Source organism: Ruditapes philippinarum, unplaced genomic scaffold (genome assembly GCF_026571515.1).
Source record: "Ruditapes philippinarum isolate M1 unplaced genomic scaffold, ASM2657151v2 ctg3009_1_1_1_1, whole genome shotgun sequence".
NCBI classification, from domain to species: domain Eukaryota; kingdom Metazoa; phylum Mollusca; class Bivalvia; order Venerida; family Veneridae; genus Ruditapes; species Ruditapes philippinarum.
The window spans coordinates 50154-69932 of NW_026855695.1; the positions used below are offsets into that span (position 1 = coordinate 50154).

General features: G+C 31.6%; 1 protein-coding gene across 1 annotated transcript; it reads right to left on the reverse strand.

The window, feature by feature from the left end:
• Positions 1–2311: 2311 nt before the first annotated feature.
• Positions 2312–18610, reverse strand: LOC132744129 (uncharacterized). Its single transcript, XM_060732747.1, has 6 exons — positions 18458–18610; positions 8976–9278; positions 5040–5156; positions 4391–4564; positions 3065–3204; positions 2312–2672 (listed from the first exon to the last, which is right to left on the reverse strand). The coding sequence occupies exons 1-6, from the start codon at positions 18510–18512 to the stop codon at positions 2619–2621; spliced, it is 843 nt and encodes a 280-aa protein (XP_060588730.1). The 5' UTR covers positions 18513–18610; the 3' UTR covers positions 2312–2618.
• Between the last annotated feature and the right edge of the window lie 1169 nt (positions 18611–19779).

The window sequence follows — 19779 nt, forward strand, 5'->3', positions numbered from 1 at the left end:
TAAAACGAAAGTAAAACTTTTTTTAAGTAATGAAAATGATAAACAAGTGAATAATATGTTTATTTATTATTAAATTGATGTGTAACTTATGATAAGGTTTTGTAACATGTTTATGTGTACTTGATATGTTTTAGTTTAAACAAAATTTATTTCTTTTTGTTTGTGTACAATGTACTTGTCTTATTATATTGAAAAATGTGTCTTGATTGTTGAAAATTGTCATTTATTTTAACTTCTTTATAACTCATTTATTATTATGTAAGTTAGTGTAATAATTTTACAGAAAATGGACCCCATTGGAAATAAGCTTTTAGCTTAATGGGCTAACCTAGGGTTACATAGAATATACTCATTAATTAATCTTATAATAATTTTTGTTGCATTTATGTGTGTGTTTTTATATTTATGCAAGTTGATATCTGTGATAAAATTGTATGTGTATATGTCTATTCCCTGAATAAATCGATACGATATATATTATCAAATAAAGAAGTCAATTTAATTGTTGTTAAAATTGTTCTTATAAAAACTAAAGAAATTTTATAACATTTAAAATAGAGGTGTATTAATTATTATTCTGAAAATAAGTCGGAACACGTGATAATTAATGTATTTTTAGTTTTCAGCTTACCTAATATTATCCTTTATCCGACTTGACTGTGATGCCAAGCAGAAACTTTTTAAGACACATAGATATATTTAAATAATGTTTCAAACTCTTGATAGATTAAGATGGGTTATAAAATAACACACATTTTATCCGGTTTCTCGTAAAACATTAAAGGTCTCAACCCGGTACGGAATTAGACCGAACCCTTTGTCTAGAAAGTAGTTCTTTAAAATTTTGAAGTGGCCCAATTTAAGTCATCTCTAGTTAGATTGGTCATAATTAATGTGTATTTATTGCATGTGTGTAGTTTTGTGTGTTATATGATGACTTTAAAAGTTGTGTTTTGTGTATTCTCCAGGAACTCATTTGTTGGCGGAAGGATTAAAGATGGACCACCCACCAGCAGTCAGGAGTTTTTAAAGTGGTGAATTTAAACAGTGTTACAACAGAATGAAGATTTTGAAAAAAGTAGATGGCTAACCTATTATATTTTGGGCCTCATTTGACTGATAATGTTGATGTTTAAAGTTGAAGACAGTATATAATTCAACAAGAACAGTGGAATCCAGAATTAAGCCTCAAATGTGAATGATTTACTATAGACAAGGAATACGAAAATTCACCGGGCCGACACCTAAAATACACGCCACGTACACTATTTAATTGTCACTTTACAAAATTAATAAACATCGATGGTATAAACTTAAAAAGTAACTTAAATTACGATGATTTCATAATTTTATGTGATTAAATATGTCATGGTACTAAGACGCCCCGATTGAATGATACTGAAAACTATAGCTGGCAAATATCAATTAAGCGGTCACTCGATCACGTGTCAATCCGTCTGACACTTACCGCCTTGCCAAACCACTTTCGAAGGAATATAGGATTGTCTAATATTATGTAATACATGGGTAATAAAATTGTATCTTTAACACCCTGCTGTTTCAATTTAAATTACTGACGAAAAAGTCATTGTATGATACCTTGAACAGGACTTTTTGGTCATTGAATTATTAGTCCCGCTAACTTTATATATCTGTTATAAATATCAATTCACGTTTGAAGTACTTACCACTTTAATTCATCACAAAAATTCTGTTTTCTGGGTGACATAACTTTTAATCACGTCTTTTATAGCCTTCAAGTACGCTAAATGTAGTCTATCGTTATTGCGCTTTTGCCCTACGCAGAATGCGCATGCGCGAAATGCAACATCGGTTGCTATGGAAAAATCGTATTGTAAAAAGGTCTATAGACACCAGTGAGAGGAAGTAGGCACGTAGGAATAGGATAAGTGGCGGGGGTGGGGTCAATTCCAGCAATAATGGTGGTTTAAAAAAGAAACAAACAACGGTTAAAATGGCAATATTAACTACAGGTCTACAAGACAGCCTTGTTAACAGCTAACAATTAGAATATTGGTCAGTGCCTTATTTAATGACAGACCAGACCAGGCTGATATAGCCTTTATTTGTTGACGGTTGCCTTTCATCTTTGTAAAGTAGTCGCTGGAGTTTCAAATTTGTTTACAAGTTATTATATAATATGTACATGCCAATGCCTTATCAAAATGCTGTATGTTTTTATTATTATATAGAAATAAAGTACATTTAACACTGAAAGTATTAGAAACAGATCAGTTACTATAAGAAAAAACTATCAATTAAACACATTTGAAATGATAGACAAATTAAGTTCACCAGGGATCAATTTATTTTTTGTTTCAATTTCGTTTAATTCAAATATAATCACGTCTACTTGACTGTTTATCTTTAAGGAGACATATTAACGCTTTGAAATACCTAAATATCAAATACTTTTAAGTATTGATACTTGATGTTTTATCTTTAAGATAAATTGCTATGAGTTGTTTGAAGTTTGTTTTATAAATAACGATAGTCCATTTAACATAGAAAACTAAAGTCTTATTTTACAAGCGTTTTGGAGAGTTTGTGTAACTAATAAAAAGCGAAATAAAGTAGTCCGGTCAGTCCATATCACATTACTTAAACAGTAGCATAAGACACACAGTGACGTAGGAAATCGCGATCATCTCCTGAAATATAAAGAATTTAATCAGCTATCACTCATATACATTAATCGTGTGTATGTTGAACAAACCTTTTAAACATATTAGAAGTTCAGATTCAAATCAATTACGCAATTTCACATTTTCATCATGTGAATTTAATTCATTTTTATCATGTAAATTTAACTCACCCTAACGAAAAACGAATTACATGTAATGTAATAAATACAATATCAAAAGTGATTGCAGCATTTATTGTTGAGTGCAACATCATGCAGCATTTGAGGTTACTTGGTTTACCCATCCCTTACAGTATGGATAATAATGGAAATATAATTAAGTAAGGAACCAGACTAAATATGTTGATAAAGAAATATAGTTAGATTGAAAATGTTTGCATGAAAAATGACAAAACGTACTCGATTGTTGAAATTCTCTCCAGCCCCGTTTCTTCCGACTGTTGTCGTCACTGTGCCAGGTGTTGAACTTACCCCGGCCGAGCCGCTCCTAGGCCACGACACGTTCTTTAACGGACTTATCGGCCAGGCTGACTGACACTCTGCAAACAAAGCATTTTATATATACTTGCATTGAAATGTCTTGATGGTCCTTAATTTAGACATTTCTTTAAATTCTTCATTTTTTTCGCATGATGTTTAGCATCAGTCTATTTGAGTGATGTCTTGTAGATAATTTTATTATGACTTGTAGATATTTTTTATTATTGATAGAATATGAAGTAGAAACATTAAGTGATGGATATTTTTCATTATTTATAGAACGTGAAGAACGTGATAAAGATACGTTTATGTATTTTCATTATCGCAGATAAAACGCAGATAATGATTTTTTCATTATTGTTAAAAAGTAAAGTAAAAACATTAAAGTGATATATATTTATATCATCGAGAAAACGTATATTTTCATTATTGATAGAACGTACTCTTTAAGACTGGTATTTTCAAAACTGAACGAAATTCTAAGAGATTTGTGGCAAAGAAAGTTTTTGATTTTGTTTAAAGATCTGGTTTATGAAATAAACCTAGTAGAATGTTAATAAATGTTTATTTGGTTTTTAGACCTAAGTTTGAGATAAACAACAAAATTCTACGTGCCAACTATATGTCTATATCAACTTTGATAATTATTGACAAAAAACTCCACCATTTGATATATCATGGCCTCAAAAAGTCTTAAAGTCTATATAGAAAATGATCAAAGACGTAATATTTGAAGTTAAATATTTACATGGTAGATCAGTACGAGAGAATTAATTTTCTGTCGAGTTATTTAATAATCACTGCATCGGTTTATCAAGAATAAAGATAGTGAACAAAGGTATACGTATGCCCTTTAACTCTTCGTTGCCATACATCAGAAAACCAATACAAATTGCCATATATCTAAGAACCAGTGCAAATTGAAACGCACCAAAGAACCAATTACAATTACAATACCTAAAGGAACTAATGAATATTTCCATACTTTACAAATCCTGTTTAAATTGTCATGCTCCAAAGAAGCAATTGAATACGAAATAACAATTAGTAATTATCAAATTATTAAAAATAAATGCATGTAGATTCTAAATTGTATACAAAATTTCACTTTTTGAATTTCAGTAATGTAACTTTAAAAAAAATATTTCTTTGACATAGAAATCATATATTCGTTATGTAAAATGATAGAAAAAAATGCTTTATGTATTGTCATATTGAGTTGTCGGATTTTAAAGAAATATTTACTGTATTCACAGACATATCCTGTATTTGAAGCCGGCGGTGAAGAACAGCTAAATGCTTTGAATGACCAAGCCTTGTCACTTCTTTGTAGTCCAACGCAACTTCTGTCTGAACCCCCAGGGATTGCTGTTGTATCTATGACGTCACTTCCGGTTTTCTCAAGCAGCCATTGACGCTCTAAAATATTGTATTTTTCTCTGTCACATTTAATTTGAAATTCTAAGACATACATATGATAATTTTGTATTTAAGACGTCAAGGTTTTAGAAAGAATAAATCATTAAATTACTTAGATATGAATAAATTGTTGCTTTTTACAATCAATACAAATTGATTTACAAAACGCGCAAAACAAACAATTAACTAGAAATTTTCCAATTAAACAATATGACTTCTTCGGATCCTCGTTGAACTGTTAGCATTATATTCTAGTAAAGTGTGGTATAATATAAGAAATAGCTTAAAACAGTTCTTCGAACCTCAAAGCATTATAGTGACCTCCCAGTCAGCAAGGACCCTTTCGGTCCGTTAAATGTTTGCGGGGTGACTGATTGGTCACTATCATTCCATGTGGCCCCAAGTGCTATGTACTATTTCTTAAATAAGTCGATTTTTGTCGTCTTATATCTCACACTGGTAATTTAATATATACCTGGATATTGACATTTCCCGTGTAGCCAACAACATCCTATCATGTTACACTGTTTCTCTGTTGCAGGTGATTGCAAACATAAACCCGTGTCGTCTGTTCCACAAGACAGTGTATCATCTGTCAAACAGAGATTTAACATTATACATGTATAACATAATACACAGCATACTTGTACTTCATATATTTGGTTTAAACAGTTTTTATTTCATATTATGCAAACCTATACAATTATATATATTTATAATGCTGCTCTGCAACATGCTTCACCTGTGGATGCTGTATCCATTTAAACACTAATTATTTTTATCATGTCGAGATGGTGCTGCGGTATTATATTTATTTTAATTTTGCCATACCCATTTTTATTTACCATCTTATTTAACTACAAGTAGAGGCTTTGGCGTGTACAGTGTGTGTCGGATACAATAGCAGACGATAGTTGAATTTATTTGGTTTCCTTTTTGCAATTGATTGTATTTTTATATTCAATAATGTTTCTCATAGAGATAATACATATGAAAATGTTTGGTATGTACTGAGTGTAAAAATTCATTGTTCATTAGATAACATAGTATTTAAGCTTAGCCCATGCACTAGGGTTGTACGTAACGGTTGCGTGACACACTTATTTCAATCTGATCAAAATTATCACCTGGTGACGACCCATATCATTTTTTATAGTTATATTAAAGGGAGGTAACATGCAATTAAGTAATAATTCTCAGAACAGACCTGCATTGAATTAAATTTCAGCGGGTGCCATCCTGCTACCATTTTTAAATGAAATTCACGTCAATTCGCGACAGAAATTATTTCTAAACACGTACAATTTAATTTTCGAAAAATACAAAATCCATCTATTTTTGTTACGAAAAACCGGTGGTGACATTTGAACTTCTTAAATTCTCTTTTTCATCTTTACGAATTTGCAATCATTTATTTCAACTTCATGAACATACGGAATTTGCGAATTCATGATTTTAACTTTATGAATTCAAGATTTCATCTTAATAAATTCACGATTTCAACTTCACGAATTCACGATTTCAACTTCGCGAATTTAACTTCATGAATTCGAATTTTTAACTTCACGATTTTATCTTCGTGAATTCATGATTTTAACTTCGTGAATTGAAATCTTGAGTTCGTGAAGTTGAAATCGTGAAGTTTCCAAACAGGAAAGTGCAAAGGAAAGTTACAATAGCCGGTGTTTGATTCATTTTCTTTCACGCATTTTGAAAACTTACATTTTATAACGACAAAGTCGCCCTAAAAGCGCAATTCATTTATTGTTTATTGTACTTCATGGGCTTATTAATCATGTCATAAATAGTGGAAGAAAATTATTTTGTGCTTTTATAGATTTCAGAAAAGCTTTTGATTATGTTAGTAGGGACTGCCTTTGGACAAAACTTATAAAATTAGGTATTAGGGGAAATATTTAAAATATAATGCGTTCGATGTTTCAATTAAAGTGTTAAATCTAGGGTAAAATACTTAAATCAATTAAGTGATAGTTTTGAATGTATCTTAGGTGTGAGACAAGGGGAATGTTTATCCCCATTTTTATTTTCTATGTTCTTAAATGATATTGAAGACATTTTTGTTCATAGTAACCTTGATGGCATTAGTGTAGATACCTTTAAAATGTTCCTTATTTTATATGCAGATGATATTGATATATTTGCTGATAGTGAAACAAATTTGCAATCTAGTTTAGACTTACAATATGATTACTGTAATAGATAAAAGTTGTTAGTAAATACATCAAAGACTAAAATACTTATATCTAGATAGGGTGGGCGCCTTCGAGCAAATTTGCAGTTTATATATGGTAAAAATAACATTGAGATCGTTAATCGTTTTGTATATCTAGGGATCGTATTTACGACATCTGGTTGTTTTGCTGATGCACAAAATACTTAAGCTGGCCAAGGGTTAAAGGCAATATTTAAAATGAACAAATATCTATATAAATTTACTGATGTATCTGTAAAACATAGATTAGAATTATTTGATAAGTTAGTCCTACCTATTTGTAATTGTTCTGAGGTCTGGGGATTTCACCCCGGTGTTACCATTGAGGGAATTAACACAATTTTGTAAACGTTTATTGGGTGTAAAGAAATCCACTCAAAATGATTTTGTTTATGCAGACTTAGGTCGAATGTCATTACAAAACATAAGATTTTATAACATTATTAAATATTGGATAAAAATTTTGTATATGTCAGATCACAAATATGTTAAAAAAGTATATAATATGTTATATAATGATGTTCTTTATAATCCTAATAGGAGAAATTGGTGTACGTTAGTTAAAAACTTACTTTGTGAATTGGATTTCATAGACGCATGGATATTTCAAACAGTTGGTGATGTCGATCGTTTTTGTTAAATGTCAAAGAAAGAATAAAAGACCAGTTTGTTCAGAAATGGAATTATAGACCAAACAATTCCACTAGAGCAATCTTTTTTAGAAACATTAGCAATTTTTGCTTTCAACCGTACTTAAATATTTTAAATTTTAAAAAGTTTCGTATATCTTTGTTACCATTACGTATGTCATCACACAGATTATATGTTGAAACAGGTAGATGGCACCAGCCAAGGGCTATTCCTTATGATGATCGCAAATGTTCTGAATGTAATGTTTTAGAGGACGAGTTTCACTTTGTTTTACAATGTAATAGATATATTAACCTAAGAAAGCAGTTTATATCGCCATATTATTGGAGACACCCAAATATGATAAAATTTATTGCTCTTATGAACTCTGATAATGATACTATTATAAAACGTCTTGCATGTTATATTGAAAAAGCTTTTAATGTTAGGAACAACACTATTTTCATTCAACGTTATTAAGGTAATTAAGGTGCAGTAAACTTTGTCAACTGTGCAACTTAAGTGATTGTAAAATGAAATTAGTAAATATATCTTTTATTTTAGTGTATACACGATATTGCTAAGCAACTATTTGTTTTACCATATGTCAATCTTGTTGCCTTCGTTTTTCGGACAAGGCTGACAAATATGGTCTTCTCAGATAATATATTATCTTACTCATTCAGCGAATCATTGTTACCAGAAATACTAAAATCGTAATATGCTTTATTTTCGGTAAACTGCATATATCACTTAGTTATCTATGTATTTTGGACAGTTTATATTCATATCTGTCATCAGTTTTCATTTCTATATGTTTGTAATTATGTAAACTGTTATATATGCAAAACTCTATACCTTTTGCTAAATAAGTTTTGTTTACTGTTACATACACTGATACGGAAATATGTTCGTTAATATTATTTATGCAGGTCTTATATGCTAGTATGTAAATTGCCATATTTGTAATTTGTACTGTGCATTTTGCCACATGGGTCGTTGACCTTCTGGTTTGATATGAATAAAACTTTGAAACTTTGAACTTTATAAATGGTGCGCGGCGATGTTATCAATTAAAAGCAAACGGAGTGTGAGTAAATTTTTCTAGAATGCTCCTCGAAACATCTACAATTTTAAAGAATACATAAAATTTTACAATTTGAATAGTACATTGTATATATATTGTCAAAATTTTCGTGATATTTATAGTGGTAACTCACTTACATTTAGTAAGCAACAAATACATTTTTAAATAGCACAAAGTAAGAATATTTGATTACACAATGTTGTATCTAATTACTGACCGTCATCTTAAACTCCACCTTAAATATTTTAAGGTTGAAAATGGAAAATAAGTGAGTATTCAATACTTAAGCAGAACTGAGTTGACACTCTCAGAAATATGGAACCCAAAGTGCGTTGAAATGTTGCAAATTAACGCACTTAAGGGCTCATTTCTCGATTTGACCCCAAAGTGCGTTTGATCCATAAGTGCGGTGTTATAAACCTTTTTAGAAATAACATTTGATAGTCACATGTTCTACTTACTACTATAAGGGTTCCTCCAGAAATTCAAATGATCTCTTTTCATTGAGTGTAGAAGGCCAATCACAAGAAAATCTGTGGTCGTAAAGCTTGCGCCGGTCAGCGATGATTCAGTGGCTGCTAAACTACTAGCAGTGAAATCATCTCTAAGCCATACCAGTCTCCCTTCGTCTTTACCACAATTTTCCTGCATGTCGAACCACGTTAATCTCGTACCATCCTCAACTTGTGTAATACAGGATGTAGGTGGACTCCTGTTCGGGAGACAGTTGTTTCCCTTGGGTTTTGGGCAGGTTTGGCAAGTACCTGTTTTGAATTTTCCAATATAAATTATGGCTGTTTATAGAGATGCAACACAAATTGTATCTACAGAAGCATGTAAGCGCAGTTTGTGTTTTATACACATACTACTTTTAACAAATTTAGTGCATGTGCATGTATCAAAGGCATCATTTGCGGAATGTCAATGTTGCAATGTTTACCTCAAATTATTTTTTTTCATGAAAGTTAATATCATTTTATCCGTTACTTTTTTCCTACAGTAGCGATTAAATTTACAACTTCATTCATAACGAGCGAATGACAACATCTTATGAATGCAGTTCATTCTAAAATGCGCCAAAATGACACCCAAATGCAAGGTATAATTTTCAGGCATAGTAAAAATAACATCCTGATATGCAACATACATTTGGGATATATCTGTGCCTAAAATTGAACAATCCTTGCAAGTAACTGGGCGTTGGTCTATTGTGGTGGTGTTGGTAGTTTTCACTCCGGATCACGACAGTAAGCCACATTAATTTTATCAGAGCACAGTTCAACCACCGCATCGGTCCTGGGTCGCCCGATTCACAGTCCAACACTCTACCTATTGAGCCACCAATCCATCTTATGCGGTGATTTTATTTATCCCGCATCTCATTTAAGTCTGTTTTTGTTTTGTTTGTTGAAAGCTAATTTAGCGGACATGGACACGCCACGTCACGTCTGTTGACTGCTTCCTGGGTATCATAACCAGTTATCGCACCAGTGCGAATTGTTTCGAAAGAGAATCCTGCCATAAATGATCTACCATCACTCCACTGTTCTGATAATGTGGTGGTACAGTCATATCTAATTTTTATGTGTTCAAGCACAATAAGATATATTGTGCAATATGTTAATATTTTATTTGTTACGTTATTAGATAAACGGAATATTAAGAGGATATTTTTTCGTTTGCGTGAAATATGGAATATATTTTCACGAAACATGATAAAATGCCACATATTTTCACGAGCCGGTACGGCGAGTGAAAATATGTAGCATTTTATCATGTTGAGTGAAAATATATACCATATTTCACAAAAAAACGAAAAAATAACCTTTTTATTTAATTTCATTATCAAAGAAAATGGTAACGAATCCCCTTGCTTGCTACCAACTGCAATTGCAACCGAATAACCAATAGTGACGACCTAGTAAGATTTGATCGCTGATTTGAACAGACAGTACTAGTGTGTCATACTAAATCTATCTATAAACTAAATATAAATCACGTGATCATGCAATACTTGTGCTATTGATATACTATAATCTATGATTGAGGTGTTGTCAAAATACCGAAAGCCACGCTTATTTATCAGTGTTATCTGAATACACATTTTTGCATGTAAAATTTGTTCTATGTTTTAAATACTTGATTATGATTTTCACAGATCTTATGTAAATACCGGATAAAATCCAATACAGCACTTATACGGTTAATTAAATTTTTGATATACTTATAACGTACATCTAAATAATGACTAAATAAATGTAACGTAGGATATATGACATAATTATAACGGTTCATAGAAGTCACTACATGTCTGCGAAGTCAAAAAGTCTTTATTACAATATTAAAAAACATGCGTAACATGATGAAAACTATATACTGTAAACCCTGTTCTTTAGCATGTTTGCGTTTTAGTATGACAGTATGTCACTATGTTGATGGTACTGTAAACGCTATATAAATAGTATCTTTGTATTGCTTTGTAGGTATGATATGCTTTTTATGTTGTACAATGGCGATATAAGTAAATGAAGACATTACCATGTTTAATATGTTGATGCATATATTTTTATATGTCGTTCATGACACTTTGTAGCATGTACGAATTCCTTACTGTCAACAATTTTCTAATATTATTACTTTTTTTCCTTTTCTCAATATCTTTATAGAAATGATCTTTTGTACATTAGATCACGACCTTCTTATGGAATCAATCATTTGCACGTGAAGCTTTTTGTACTAATATTATTATAAACTAGTTTGAGAGACTATTATCTATTTTCTATCTTTTTTTTTCGGAATCAACTTTAAGATTTTGAAAACAACATGCGTAACTCATACTTTTTTCTGATCGTATAAGTAAATTTATTTCACAATTACACATATATCATGACAATGGTGCAATATACCGTTATATGACATGTTTATTTCATGTTCTTCTTGTTATATGGCATCATATATGACATGTTTATGCTCATTCTTATATGTCATTTGAATGGGCTCGAGTTATAAATATATATAATTTTTTATATATATAATGGAATTATGTGGTATGTTAGGCACTTATAGATTTTTTTTTTTTTTTACATATAGCAGTAATGGCTTTGTATAACATGCATACCATTATTATGGTATTGCGTAGCATGTGGTATGGTAATGGTTTTGATTTGCATTACATTAATGCCTTGCAGATATAATAATTTAGTAACATAAAAATGGCCTGATGATGGATTTTTGTGTATTGAATGACTTGTATATGTCACTGTGAAATATATATAACATGATAATGATAATGTACAAAGTGTAGACATTGTTGATGGTACCGTGAATGTTATATTAATGGCATGTTTATATTATTGTGTATGTATGATATGATATTGATCTTGTACAATTATCTTCTATTTGCCGATGGTTTTATGTTATATCACATGATGACGATATAAGTAAATGTAGACATGACCACGTTTAATAAGTTGATATATTTATATTTATATGTCGTTCATGACAATATGTTATATGTACGAATCCTTTACTGTTAAACAATTTTCTAATATCATTACTTTTTTTTCTTTTTTCAATATCCTTAACAAAATTATATTTAGCACATTAGATTACGACCTACTTATAGAATTATTCGCTCTTCACGCTTTTTTACATTAATGTTAATAGGAACTAGTATTTATTTTCTGTCTTATTATTCTTGAAATAAATTTTATGATTAAAAAACATGCGTAAATGTGTAACTCATACCTACAATGATCGCATAAGAAAAATTTTTTTTTTCACTTAAAATAATCTAAACATTTATCATTCTATCAAAATTTAGTACAACAGACAAACTATCCTCCCAACCAACAAGTATGTTTTCAATTTTTTTCCTTTTTCAGATTTTTGTTATTCTCTTTATTATGACAATAATCAATTTCCAATTAACATCGCAATATAACATGTTTTCATTTATATTTTTGCTCTTCTCTCCCCTTCTTTGTTTCTTAAGGATGAACATAACATTGTCTGAGTATCCAATAAGATGCTTGATTATAGCATTTCGTGATTCTATACCTCTCTCTGTTGTATTGGCTACTGATAAATTTCTTTTTTTGTTGTCCGAAATCACATGAAACATAAAAGACAGACACCGCCAACTACAGAGAGAGCGTTTCGCATCCGCTTCATGTTTAGATTTCTACTTCTACAATCACTATTATTCACATTCACATTTCTCAGCTATATTCCAATATGCATTAGGTTAAGTATCTCCGCTCATGATTTAACTTTCAAAAATATATCTCTACTAGTGATGGTCCGATTGTCGCCGCTATTCGATTATAGATCGGTATGTTGATAATGTCGCCGACATCGATTATGGTCGAACAGAATCGATTGTCGCTTAGTGTTAATTTTTGTTCCTTTGTGCTAGTTATTTTTCGTAGTTTTTTAGCTTTGCGCTATTTAATTTGAATACTCTTCAATCTTCACGAAAACATCATTAAATGTCTGGAAACATTTTGGTTTCCACAAGCTGAATATTGAAGGATCCGCTACCCTTGACAAGTTGTTATCTTTGACATGGCTAAATTTGTGTGCAAGCTTTGTGGTAAATGATATGCAAATAAAGGTACCCCACCCCTTTAAATTAAAATCGGATTCTGGTTCTGTATTTTACTGTAACAATCTTCGTTACTCTGTCCATTTATAATGTTAAATAATAAATTTAAAAGGCTTCTAAACTTATATATACCATGACACTGTTTATGGTACGGCGATTCTGTTATTAAAAATGAAATAAAATAATTAAATTTTTTATGTGAAATGGTAACTTACATTTTTATTCCTGATCATGCATATTAAATTAATTTATTAATCACATAGATACATTTTATCAATTATTGGTAGCAGTTATTAATTTATTATAATTTATATGTCCATGAATAGTTCCCACAGGAATTGGAACCCTGAATGTCAAAATTTCCTTAGTTTAACCATATTTATTTTAGCTCGATTGTGAAATAGGCACTTAAATAAAAACTTTATTTTTGATTAAATAAGTAAATGCTGGCAACAGGGACACATTGATTTTTCTGAATATGAATATGAAAATCATTACATGTATGTAAACTGTGTCCTGACTGAAGAGTTTGTATTTTGTAATACGTTAAACAGACAATTAGATAAAGCATTAATTTATATTAAATAAAAGTTATAATGATTTCTATTTTCTAATTAGTTATGCTGGAAAACATTCAGTCCGATTATTCCGATTAATTGATCGGAGAGCCTATCCGATTGTTCCGATTAATCGATTATGAGTTTGTCTTCCGATTCCCAACACTAATCTCTACCACTTACTCGTCGCAAACATCCACCTAGTAAGAAACAGCACTCCAACTTTATCTTTTCGTCCATTGTAGTCTGTTCCATCGTAATGCTTTTCTTGCTTGTTCAAGTCTGGAATATTCATACTATAATTCTACTTTCGGGTGATGTTCATAAAAACCCAGGACCGGTATCCAGTGCGTCTTCAGTATCATCGGCTTCCTCTGATAATGACTTTATTCATCTTTCCCGAAACCTTTCTTTTGTTCATTACAACGTCCAGAGCATTGCCCTAAAACTTGATATTATTTACTCCGAGCTTAAGGATTTTGATATTCTCTGCTTTTCAGAAACTTGGCTTGGCCCACATATTTTAACTTCTGATCTCTTTCTCCACTCCTTTGCTAATCCCGAAAGGAAAGATCGTGCCGATAACCACGGCGGTGTTATACTTTATGTTAAGGACTATATCCACTACAAAAGACGCGATGATCTTGAAATTAACGGAACTGAATGCATTTGGATAGAAATTGTCTTTTCAAACAAACATATTTTATTCGGAGTTTTTTATAGACCCCCAAACATAGACAATGCCCATCATGCCTTGATTTTAGACTCTATGCATCTGGCTATTGATACAGGTATAGATAATATCTTAATGATGGGTGACTTTAACCTAAATAGTACTTCTTCTAAGAAAATTAGAGATATATGTTGCCAGTTGTCATTGCATCAGATTATTGACTCACCTACACACTTTACGGAATCTTCTTCGTCAATAATTGACCTTATATTTACTTCTAACAACTATCTCATTCATACTAGCGGAGTTGGCGATCCTTTTCTCCAGCAGGATGTCAGGTATCACTGTCCTATATACTGTTTACTAAATTTGAAAAAACCTAAGCGACTTTCTTTTTATCGAAATGTTTGGATATTTGATAAGGGTAATTACGATTTCTTAAGACACTTGGCCTCTGTAAGTGATTGGGATTCACTGAAGAATGAAGATATAAACGAATATACTAATAACATAACCAGCAACATAATCAATATCTCGAAGCAATGTATCCCAAATAGAAAAGTATTGATCCGAGAAAACGAGCCTCCTTGGTTTAGAAACGACTTAAGATTACTTAGTAGAAAACGAAAAAGACTGTATCGTAAAGCAAAACAAACTGATTCACCTTATTACTGGGCCCGGTTTCGAACCCTGAGAAATCACATAATATCAAAAATTCGCGTAGCAAAGAAACAGCATATCGACAATTTAGCCCAAAAATTACAGCAGGAAAATCAAAATTCAAAAAGTTGGTGGTCTCTTCTTAAATCATTTATCAAACCTTCCTATTCTACCTCAATACCACCACTTACCTCTGATGACAACATTATCATATCTGACAACATTGAAAAGGCCAATTTTATGAACGACTTTTTTGTCACACAGACACGCATTGATGAAAGTGAAGCTCCCCGTCTCCCCGATTTACCTAACGTTACTAACCATCTGGATGATATAAGTATAACACCGGGCGGCGAAGTGGAATTGGTACTAAAATCTCTTCCTTTGGGAAAAGCCGCTGGTCCTGACAATATCAACAATCGAATCCTTCGCGAACTCTCCCATGAACTCAGTGGTCCTTTAAGTGCTCTTTTTAACTATTCTATTCAGATTGCTCAAGTTCCAGATGCATGGAAGGAAGCTAATGTTTCTCCTCTCTTTAAATCGGGTGACCCGTCTTTAGTTAATAATTACAGACCCATATCCCTAATTAGTACAGTCAACAAAGTCTTTGAAAGAATTATATTTAAACACACGTTTAATTTTCTGAGATCTAACAACATTATGACATCTCTTCAATCTGGTTTTTTGTTCCCGGAGACTCCACTGTCAAACCAATTAACATATTTATATAATACTTTTGCACAGGCCATTGATTCTGGTAAAGAAGTACGAACTGTCTTTTGTGATATAAGTAAAGCGTTTGATCGAGTCTGGCACAAAGGACTTATTTTCAAATTAAATTCGATCGGCATATCTGGTCGTCTTTCTTCTTGGTTTTCTTCTTATCTCAAGAACAGAAGACAGAGAGTCGTTCTCCCTGGTTGTAAATCATCTTTTAGTTATATAAACGCTGGTGTGCCGCAAGGGTCTATTCTTGGGCCACTGTTGTTTCTTGTTTATATTAATGATATTGTTATCGATATTAATGCAAATATAAGACTTTTCGCTGACGATACAAATCTCTTTATTGTTGTAGAAGACCCTATCACTGCTTCCACTATCCTAAACACAGATTTGCAAAACATAACTTCTTGGGCCGAAAGGTGGTTGGTAAAATTCAATCCCCTTAAAACAGAATCATTATTAATATCGCGTAAAACAAACAGACTTATAAATCATCCTCCTATTTTTATGCAAAACACACAAATAAAAGAAGTACGTAATCACAAACACTTAGGTATTACTTTTACTCATGATTTACGTTGGTCAACACATATTGAATACATTAAAAATAAAGCTTGGAAAAGAATAAATGTCATGAAAAAACTAAAATTTCAACTCGACAGGAACTCACTACAAATCATATACCTATCATTTATTAGACCGATTATAGAATATGGAGATGTATTATTTGACAATTGTAATCAAAATGATAAAAAAGAGCTCGAACAAATTCACCAAGAAGCAGCTAGAATAATTACCGGAACAACTAAACTTGTGTCTATTGATAAACTCATGAAAGAAGTTGGGTGGGAATCCTTGGAAAAAAGGCGTTACAAACATAAATTGATTCTTTTCTTTAAAATGAAAAAATGTCTTACCCCTCAAATACCTCTCTGACCTTGTCCCTCCGTCTGTTGGTAGTGAGCATCGGTACCCACTCCGGAACTCAAACGACACACCAGAATATTCACACAAATACAGATTATTACTATAAATCATTCTTGCCTTCTGTTATCAGAGATTTCAATTCTCTTCCACCTCAAACGCAAAATGCCCCAACCTTAGCTTCTTTTAAGCGCCTTCTTAATAATGATTTGCCAAGTGTGCCTGCTTATTTTCTTTCTGGTGATCGCAAACTTCAAATTTTTTCACACAAGATTACGCACTCACTGCAGCTCGCTTTCTGCCGATCTATTTGAAAAGAATATTATCGAATCTCCATTTTGCGAATGTGGTCCGAGAGAAAATGCTTATCACTATTTCTTGGAATGCCCTAAATATACTAACCTTCGACCAGAATTAATAACGGCTATTTCCAATTTTGTAATCCTTCTTTAAATGTCATTCTTACTGGAAACACTTCTTTATCTTACGAGTCTAATGTATCTATCTTTACAGCTGTTCAAAAATACATCCGAGAAACGAAGCGCTTTTAGCGCGTACCCCAAGTCTTACTTACGCTTGTTCATCTAAACATACATAGTTACTATATAATGCATCTTTGTTTACTCCTGTTGCTTTATTATTGTTCATCCACCACTCCTTTTCTTTCTCATTTTTTTTTTGTTTTTTTGTCAATATTAGCTGGTAGTTTTTTGTTGTTGTTTTTTTTCGTAATTACATAATTGTACTTTATAACTATCAATTAAGATTCTTATTACATTCTTTTGTCTCCGTTAATAAACAGTGTCTTTTCGATTGCACATTCCTAGGTGAAAATGAAACGGCGACTTCTAACTAAATTAATCTGTCATACAAAAATTTATTTTTTCACCTCCATTTTGTTTCATTTTTCTTTTGCTTTTTTTCTTCTCATGACTATATATTAAGTATTTATTAATTGCAAAATACATATTTTTTGAAAATGTCTTTGATATATTTTCAACTAAATGAATTTTGTGCATGATAATGCCATGAACTGTATATATGTAAATTGTTTAAACTGGGACAGGACACTCATAAGCTTTCATAGCTTTCTGCCCAATCCCAAATGTATTGTGTAAATATTGTTCATCATAATGTAAATATATAGAATAAAATATGTTTAAACCAACTGCAATTGTACAGCGCGCAGTAATTTATGCGTAAGCACGCGCTGTTTGGCGCTACATTGTGACGCCATGTAAACAACTCTTTAAACGTCTGTACAGCGTTAATTACTGAATTAAAGATTTTGGTGTTCGGATTAATTTTCTTAGTTAGACCATTTTCTATCATGCTAGATAGTTTTCAAAACAATATTCAAGAAAAAGTTGTTTTGTATTTATCAGATTTTAAACAAAACGGCGGAAGAAGTCCCTTAAAATAAATATGAGTTTTTACTCCGCCCTCTTTCATATTTATATTTCATATTTATTTTTAAAAAATATGAAATATATTTGACTGATATAGCACCATATTTCATGGGTAAAATTAAATAACATATCATATCTCTATTTTATAAATGAAAATTTTGAACACGATCGGGACCAAAAGCGATGCACATATGAGACGATTTATATATGCTCAGTTATAAAATTTTTAATTAATTGCAACTGATATAATTTTTTATATTTATGTAAACATTTGTGTGTATTTAGAATTGCGCGAAAATTCAGAAACAAGATAAAATCACACAATATAAGCCTTTACTTTCAGTAACACTACATTCCTGACTAAGCATAATCAATATAATTTACTTACCTTCAATTATAAGTAAAACAAAGCAGAACTGCTTCAAAATTATAGAACGATTCATTTTTGTCCACTTTCTAACATTCAGATTAGCAGATAACCAGTATATAAAATGTAGGAGATAAGATCAGCCGATAGTTTAACTTGATATGTTTATTACACAAGTATATATATTTATTTAGTTCGTTAATTTCCGTACACTTTTTCCCCACGATTTTCCCTTATATGGTTGGTTAAGGTAAGTGAGCCATACACTGAGTAGCGTTGTAAGTGTATTGGCCATTAGACACAAAACTGGATATAAGGTACCATTTATATTTTGGTGAATAAACGATTTGTTTTTATCTTATCAAAAAAGAATGAAAGTAAGAAAAAAAGAAAGAAAAGAAAATTGCGCTGTGTTGGGTATGAAATAGACATCGACAAGGGAAATATTATGTGAATTAAATGTTAATTAGTTGTCATTGAAAAGATAAACATTCACATTCAAACACGCTTCCTCTATTGAAATTCATGATTTCTCGTTCGCAAAATCCGGATAAAGATATTATTCGTTTACCCCCTGTGACCTAGTTTTATATGTCCGACAGCGATGTAGTCAAATGGTGACTCTTAACGTTGTGGAGTTTCGTTACAAGGAGACACTGGTAAAATTGGGGGATTCAGCGATAAAAGCTTTAACTCTGTTTAAAATAGATTCTTGATTCCTCAATTAAATATTTTAAACTTGAAAGACTTTAGAAACAACCTTCTCACGACAAGAAAATTATGAATCAAACAAAGTTAATCGATATTCAAGATCGTTTTGAAGCTTTACATAGACACAATTTACCAAGTGTTTCGTTCCATTGCGTTATATAGTGAAGCGTGGGTTCGATCCCCGGGAGATGCTTTGGTAGTTTAGCCGGGGGAAGGTAGTATAGTACTGGTGTAACTCTCCAGGAACGATGGCTAGGAAACTACCCGCCTATATGACTGAAATACTGTTGGGAAAAGGCGTAAAATGAAATAAACAAACAAACATATAGTGAAGCACATAAAAGTGGCAGTTACTTCCCAAAGGAAATCGCCTACCATGCAAGAGAGTACTATGTGCTTCATTTAGGCCCATATTGAAAATGTAAACATACAAGCCGAAGCTAATGCAATAAAAAGGCTTGACACATCGAGACGTAGCGCATGCTAGTGCCTCTTGTCATATTTTTAGTGTTCAACAACATTTGCCGGTCAATGAAATCACTCCAATTTTCAAAGAAATTCCCTTCTGAATCGAATAGATTCATTATGTCACTTATTTATTAAGTCGAACACTTAATAATTAAGAGCTTGGA